This window comes from Balaenoptera borealis (genome assembly GCF_965194805.1).
Source record: "Balaenoptera borealis genome assembly, chromosome: 12".
Classification (NCBI taxonomy): domain Eukaryota; kingdom Metazoa; phylum Chordata; class Mammalia; order Artiodactyla; family Balaenopteridae; genus Balaenoptera; species Balaenoptera borealis.
The window spans coordinates 7,582,914-7,590,980 of record NC_138869.1 but is presented as its reverse complement, the minus strand read 5'-3'; the positions used below and the strand labels follow the sequence as shown (position 1 = coordinate 7,590,980).

The window sequence follows — 8,067 nt, the reverse complement described above, 5'->3', positions numbered from 1 at the left end:
TATTTAATGGGATATTACTCAGCTTTAGAAAGAATAAAATAAAGCAGTTGGCAGCAACATGGATGGACCTAGAGATTATCATACTAAGCGAAGTAAATCAGAGAACGACAAATACCATATGATACCACTTATTTGTGGAGTATAGAAAAATGATACAAATGAACTTATTTACCAAACAGAAATCAACCCACAGACATAGAAAACAAACTTATAATTACAAAAAGGGATGGAGGGGATAAATTAGCAGTTTGGGATTAACATACACACTACGTAAAATAGATAAACAACAAGGACCTACTGTATAGCAGAGGGAACTCTACTCAGTATCTTATAATAACCTATAATGGAAAATAATCTGAAAAAGTATATATGTATGTACAACTGAATCACATTGCTGTACACTTGAAACTAACACAACTTTGCAAATTAACTATACTTCAATAAAAAAAGAAATCCCCTTATAGATCCTCCCCAACAGCCTCGGAGGGAGCTGTATTATGATCTCAACATCAGAGAGGAGCGAAGGAGGCAAGAGGTTAAGTACTTTACACAGGTAGTCAGGGATGGAACCAGGATGTGAACGCAGGCCAGGAGACCAAGACACCCAGGGAAGAAGGGAGGGAGGGAGACAGACAGAAAGAGTGGGGAGGGAGATTTTACTCTAGCATTGTCTATGTAGAATGAGTTACTGAGAAAGGTTTTTTGGTCTGGGGATTTGAGGAAAAGACCCTGCAAGCCCCCTGACCTCGCACACTCACAAAGGTGGCTGGGCCAGTGGGCCCGAAGGCTGCCTCAAACATGGACCTCCTCTGTGACCCCAGGGAAGCCAGGCCCTTCTCCCAGCCTCTGTTTCCCCATTTGTAACAGCGGGCTGGGCTCATGATTCCCAAGGCCAACCACGTCTGTGCCAACCACTGACCTCTGGGGTCCTGACCGCCCTCGCTTCTGAGGTCCCAGTGTCCGCGGCACCATCCCTCCAGGGCTGGTCTCTTACCAGCCTCCCAGCAGCCTGCGCTCTCTTGGCCGGAAGGTCAGAGCCCTGGTTTGGGTGTAAGTGATACCACCTGGTGCTGGTGCGTGGTGAGCACCACCTCCAATCAGCATGAAGGGGGTGGTGCTTCACTCCAGATCAGGTGATAAGACCTCCCAGTCGCAGGAAATCAGTAGAAGCAGCTGGAGCAGACCCGGAATCTGGGGAGATTCCCCACTCTTTCAGGGACTCATGCGCCCTGAGGCAAACTGTCCCCTCCTGAACCTCTACCTCAGTGTCTCCAACCTCAGAGAATAACACCCCGCTCTGAGGAATGTCCCGGGGCAGAAATGAAAGCCCTTTGTAAACTGTAAAGTGCTTGCCAAACGTAAAGAGAAACAGCTGCATCAGAACAGAACCCACACGTTTTGGATTTTAAAAAGGAAATGTTTATTTTCATGTTATAAGGTGATTACAAACTCCTCTAAAAAAAAAAAAAAGCAAAGATGAATTTAAAATATAGGTATACATATTTATCTAAAAAGCCAAAGAGGAAGAGAAAACCCCTGCAAAATACAGGGATTCATATCAGAAAACATTTATACATAAAAGCTTGTATACTGCAAGACTGAATTACACACCAAGGATTTTATTCAAATACAAATGCTCCTCCTCAGAAGAGTCTCTTGTTGGTTGATTTTTTTTTTTTTTTTTACAAAAGTTTAAAATATCTTAAAAATATTTTGAAGTTTCAAAAAAAGTTCTGGTGAGCCAGACATATTTCTGGAAGGAAGCAAGACCCACATTCTCAGCATTCTCTTGTGCTAAATACAGTCACAGTTGCTAGGGATTCGAAAATTAATTGGGTTTAAAAAAAAAAAATTAAGCCAACATCTCAATTTGAAGCCAAGTATATAACAAGATGCTCCAATCCCTCAGGGAACATGGCAGAACAGTCTGTAGTGACACCCATAAGAGAACAATGAAAGCCAGCTTCCGAGCTGCAGTCTGAAAGCCTGGCACTGAGAGGGAGCACGGAGGAGGGGGGAACGCTATTTCCTGGCTTCTGGGTACCTACACCCCTCTCCAGGTTTCGATGTCTGAGCTTTGTTGTTTTGTGGGTTTGTGCTTGCTGGATTTCTGCACAGTGATATTCACAGCATCCACGTGGACAGCCTTGCCTGGCCCACCTGACCTTGGGTTTGAGGGCTGGATGGGACCTCTAGCCGCCTTGAGGGGGTTTCTCTTGGGTCCTTTCCCAGACTGTGTCTGAGGCTTGGTGCGGAAGGGAGGCGCGCCTGCCGGAGCACTGGCTGCCCAAAGCATTGCCCCAGCTGGAGGAGTAGTGCTGGGAGACGTTGGCTGGGGCCCTGACCACAGTGCGTTGGCACCTGGGGACACAAGAACACCCTGGGCTAGGCTGAGGGGGGCTCCCTCTCCCCTCTGTCTCCCCACCGTCTTGGGGTGTGCTGGGGATCTGGGGTGAGAATGTGGGACCGGAGCTACAGAGAGGGAGCTGTGTATGGCCCAGAAATCATCCAAGGCCACTTCCGGCCACCTGGGAATTTCCCACGTGGCCTCAGGCTAAATCCTGTCTGAGGGGCTCTGCCTGGACCCCTCAGTTTCCTGTGGTGCAACAGACGTCTCAGTGCCTCGCTTCCAGACGGCTGCTGAGGGGAGGGGGCCGGGTGGACCGCTGCTCCCGTCCCACTAAGCCATAGCTTGGGATCCAGCTGGCCCATGAGCGTGGTCACAGGGTGGGTTGCAGCTCACCGCGTCCCTGAACTCTGGGGACGGAGCATGTCCCTTTTCATAAAGGCTGGTCTTTGGTCTTCAGGGAGAACACGCCCCTTTGACAACGAGGGTGCTGACCGGGGGGCCCAGGAAGCCTCTCTATCAGTGACCGTGCGGTTCCACCATAGGGACTAACAGGGCCCAGGCCCAGCTGGACAGAGCATCTCCCCAGGTGAGATTATCCTGGGGCCATTACCCATTTCCGCATGCTAAAAACATCCTCTAAACCTCTCTCTTGCATCCCTTCCAGATCTGGCTGCGAGCATCAGAATTTCCAACCCATCCCAGACAGAGCATGGATGGGGGACTGCCCAGAGACAGGCGGACCAGAGTCGTGAGCTCCAATGACAAGTTTCCTTTATGTGGAGACATAGAAGTCACACACCATTACACACTGTACTCATAGAGCAGAGTTCTGCTGATACACAAGAGCTAGGGTATCAGACAGGAGGGTCACAAGTGGAGACAGGTGCTCCGGGAGAAGGGCGAGGAGCAGGCTTGGAAAAGTGGCTGACCGTCCTTCCAGGCGGGGCCTGGGGACTTGGTCTGCATGTGTCTTTGGTCTAGAATTTGGTCTGGGAATCTTAGAAGAAGGGGCCTTTTTTGGGCCATTTCCAGAATGTTGCAATTTGCCTACCAACCCGAAACACTGTGGCCCTCCTCGCCCCCCCACGTAAGTAACCTGTCCCCAGTCATCGACAGTGGTTAGTTTACTAAAGTTCCGTAAGACAAAGGAGAACAGGTCACATTGCTACTTGATAAAATTAGGAAAAAAACCAAAAACAATACAATCAAATCAGACACAGTAGCAACCATAATTGCATCATAAAACAGGCACACAGACTTGCTGACGGTTTGGAATAGGATTGGGTGCTGTTTGGCAGGGTATATGTTTTGGAGACAGCGGACTGTGAATGCTTGCTCAAGACGAGAGGTTCAGAATTGTCTCTGCCCCTTGGGAGGGGGACACCCGAGACTCCCCCCCTGCCCGGATTTGGGGAGGGGGTCCCAGGATTCAGAGAGCCCCTGCTCTGAACGCCAGAGCCGGATCCCGCTCTCCACACCCCCGAGGCAGTCACTGCCGTTTGCGCGTGACCACGTTTCAGTTTACTTTAGACCCTGAACTTGGAAGTTTCTGTTTAAATGGCACAGTTTAGATCCAAATGCGGGCTGGGTGGAGGCGTGTCCGTACTTGGGATTTTAAAAGTGGAGTGCCTTCCGTCCTGGTTCAGGGAGGAACGCCGGTTCTGGGGTGCCTGCCCCCGAACAACCCTGACTCACCTCCTGACCTCGATCCCCACAGTGTGCGTACCCGACCCCAGCTTTTGCGGGGAAGGGGGAATAAAGAGTTTCCTTATCTCCCAGGTTACCAGCGTGGGTTGTACTTGTGCCTGAATTTGCAGGAGAGTTTGGGTAGCACCTGGCCCCAATGAAAGCTCGCTCCTGGCACCCCCTGCTAGGCGCCAGGGCGGCCCCGGGCTGGGGTCTTCAACAAGAGCCTCTGAGAGATGAATACAGAGCTGAGGGTGGAGAGATGAGGAAAGAAGAGCACCGCCCCCTCCCCCAAATCAGGTCCCGGGCGCCTGGGGCCACGTCCTTTGGTCCACTTGCTCACCCCTCGCCCCTCACCAAATACGTCACGCTTCCCCTACAGGCAGCTGCGAGAGAGGTCGGCTGGGGGAACAACCAGGACCTGATCGGAATCCCCATCCAGGCAACAGCCCCATCTGTGTGAGGTCTGCAGCCCTGAGACCCCCATCTCCTGCTGGGCGGCCTCCACTCGCTCCCTGGGACGCCCCAGGAAGGACGCCGCTCCCTCGCAGACGGATGCTGCTGACAGTCCTTCTGACGATCCCCCCTCAATCTCGAAGTAAAAGGGACTCTGCTCTTGATGCAGGGCTTCCCGGCGCTCTTAGCATGAGACTTGTCCTGTTGGGCCTCATCTGTGGGCTTTGAGTCCCTTTATATTTGAGGGCTTGGTTCATTATTTTGGCATCTCTCTTGTTGGCTAAGACTAGTGTCGTGAGGCGTCTCCCGACAGCCTTCCTTTCTCCAGCCCCTTGGGGTCTGGCCAGATAGCTGTTTGCTTCACTTGAACCAGGTTGGTAAGGTACTACACCTTTAAAATGGGTCTGCTGTCCCAGGAAAATTCCACCCTGCATTTTGGGGGCAGAACTTTCTGCCAGCTACACAGCACCGAAGAATTGCTTTTGAAAACAAGATCTATTGCTGGCAAGATCAATTCAAGTGGTAAAAGTGTAGGACAATCTCTACGTGTGTACATAGTTATATGTTAAAAAAAAATACAAAGAAAAATTGACCAAGTTCCCATAAAATACATCTAATTCCATATGAAAGCTCTGCCTCACCCCGGACAGCTGCCCGTGGGTTTTCTTTTTGTACAAAATATCCCCAAATCAAAACAAAATACACATACACACGACACCACACACACACACACACATACGCGCGCACACACACACACACACACAAACATTTTCTGTGACAATTAAAAAAAAAATCCTAGTGCAAATATAAAGCTCTGTAAACCTGGTCCTATAAGAATCTAATGTTAGTAAACAGCAGGAAAGCAGCCCGTCGACTGGGAGAGAGCTCACATCATGGTCTCCACTATGATGTGGGTTGGTTTCCTGAGCGCGCTGTTAACGGACATGCGAGAGCTGTAGGGCATCGCCCCCTCTCGCTCCACGGCCCAACGGTTGGGTTCCCTCGGGGTCAGCAGGTACTTGAGTCTCTGGAGAAAGAAGAGGACAGGCACGGGGAGGCAAGTCAGCGGGCCTGGTTTCCCTCTTCACCTCGGGTCCTGCCAGTGTGCTGTGTGGCCTTTGCCAAACTAGTACCCTCTCTGGACCACCCATTTCATCCACTGACAAATAGAGGACTTGAACTAAGGTCCCTCCAGGCCCTGAATGAGGGCAGAGTGCCCGCCGGTAGTTTCCTTGGCCAAGCCCTGCTTACACACCTCAGGGACAGGGGGACTCACGCCTCCAAACTCTTTCCCCATTCTTTCTTCCATGGAGCTGAAATACACCTCCTTGTGATTCCCGTTCCCCTATTTCTCTGACTTGCAAAGCAGCTGAGTTTCTGCAATTTGTATGCCCGAGGTTGGGTAACTGTCTTGAGCCTCCCATGGCTCCCACTTTCCCCGAGGAGAACCTCCGTCTCCCACAGGCTGCATGTCCTGCCTTCTCCATTTCCCCACTGAGGGCCTGGAGACCACTGCCTGGGTCTGCACTGCCCCTCCCAACAGAGGGGCCAGAGGCTGGACCACTGCCAGGCACGCGGCAGTTTGTCCTCCCCAGGTTGCTAGATAATAGGATCAGTGAGGGAAAGAGCCCTCCCCAGGGCACCCAGAAAAGCAACAGCAGAGCTGGGACTTGAACTCAGAGCTCCCGCCTCCCAGCCCACCTCCCGCCAAGCGTCCACTCAGAGGCTTAAGTAGGAAGCAGGTGCTAACAAGAAACCCTCTATCTCAGCATTTACATTCAATTTAGGTATATAACAATTTTTAAAAGCTGCTTGTTAAAAGCTACGATATTTCATTTGAAAATCCAGACTTCCATCTGCTCTTTAAAAACCACAGGTCTGGCAACCCCAGGCCCACATCTCCTTGAAAACGGGGGCCAGAGCTGAGAGCCACACTGCATCCTGCGATGGTGCTCGCCTCCCCCGAGCCCCAGCTCCCCAGTCCCCCTCCCCACCTGGGTTGGCTGCCTGGGCCCTGGAGGAACCAGACCAGAGGCCCCAGGTACAGGGCGAGGGTGGAAGCCAGCCGGAGGGGAGGGCCCTGCCCCCCCTTCATCGCTTTGCCTCTCTCCGGACATCTGTACAATGGGTGTGCGCCCCGAACGGGGGACACGAGGCAAACACCCCCGGGCAGCTACCTGGGGCCCCGTTTCTGCAGGAGGTGCAGACATAATTGGAATCCTCCCAGGATGGAGCTCAGAGAGAAGTTCACGGCTGGGAGGACCCCTTGGCAACCTGTGCAGGTAGGTGGTCGAGGGGCACGTGGTGAAGACAGGTGGATGGCGGCCAGCTGCCTTCAGAGGAGGGGGCTTTGGTTAATGGTCAGGTTTGGGGGTGAAGACCGGTTGTGAATTCGGGGTGGACTCGAATCCTTCCCCTACACCAACCCCACTCTGCCCAAACCTCTAAACTTGGGATGGAACAATATTTTAAAATTAGGCTTTGAAGAGACACAAGTCAGTGATCTGTTGGGTATAGCTGTGGGCACTGAGCAATCAGGACAGACATCCAACACCCCCTGTTGTGCCCTCAATTAACCCTTTGGTTTCTGGGTGGTAGGGACATTCTGGAAATTCCTGTGGGAGGGCCTGGGTCTGTCCCAGGCCCAGTATTTCAGCATTTTGACAAACGATAGGGCCAATCAGCATTCTGGCTGAATACTGGGGTCCTTCCCTGTGTCCTCTGAGAAAATACAATGGGTCCAGTGCTGCAGGAACACCCCAAGGGTCCTCCTGGCTCAGACAGACCCCAGCCTCATGGTTTCCTCCTGGCATACCCCTGCCTACTTCCTCTGTCTCGGGAAGGCTGGTCTGGTCTCCTTCTGCCCGGCCTGGCATCTTTCCCCACCAACAACACCTCCAGGCCAATCCCCTGCCCACAAGGAAACCGGCCCAGCCCAAGAGGAGCCAGGGCCCCAGGACATCCTGGCTCCAGATTTTTAAGAGAATAACAATAAAAACAGCCCAGAACAAAACAGTGCCGTCTTGGAGCCAGCCCAAGCCCAAAGGTTAAGGGAGATTCTAAGAAAAGGATTTCTTGGAAAGAGCCCCGACTTTTGCCAGGGCCTGGAATCTCCAGGATTGTTGGAGGAATTTCTGAGAGGATGGTGGCGGGAGGGAGGCGCAGGGAGGAGACTGGCGGGCACAGGGGCCTGGGAGCTGGAGGGTCTGCTCGGTGCACAGGTGGCTTCTGAGGGTCAGACAGCAGATGGGGCCACAGGTCCGGCGAGGGGAACACCAGCACGGGCTGGGCTCATCTGAAACTTGGCTCCAGGGCCAGGGAAGGCCTCTGGCTGGAGCTCAGCCTTGCTCATGAGCTCCTGTCTCCTGTCTCACCGCTTGGGAAACCTGGCCCCCACTGCTCCCAGGTGAAGCCCTGGCTCTTATCTTGGCATCCAAAGCCACCACCACCTCTCCGGCCCCCAGCCCGGCCCCTGAATGTGTCACTGCTGCCCATTTTCCCACTACACACTCTCCTGCCCACAATCTCAACCACTCCACAGGGCAGGTGAGGAGTCTGGGGCTCAGAGAGGGCCA

The 8,067-nt window shown here is 52.7% G+C and overlaps 1 protein-coding gene across 4 annotated transcripts in view; it reads right to left on the bottom strand.

Moving 5' to 3' along the window:
• Positions 1-1,650: 1,650 nt before the first annotated feature.
• The window catches only part of SLC6A6 (solute carrier family 6 member 6), a 79,851-nt gene continuing 73,434 nt past the window's right edge, over positions 1,651-8,067 (bottom strand). For all 4 annotated transcript variants that reach the window (XM_082345729.1, XM_082345731.1, XM_082345730.1 and 1 more), the window contains one exon: positions 1,651-5,519. In XM_082345729.1, the coding sequence (XP_082201855.1) occupies positions 5,379-5,519 (141 nt within the window). In that variant the 3' untranslated portion in view covers positions 1,651-5,378. The remainder of the gene's footprint in view (positions 5,520-8,067) is intronic.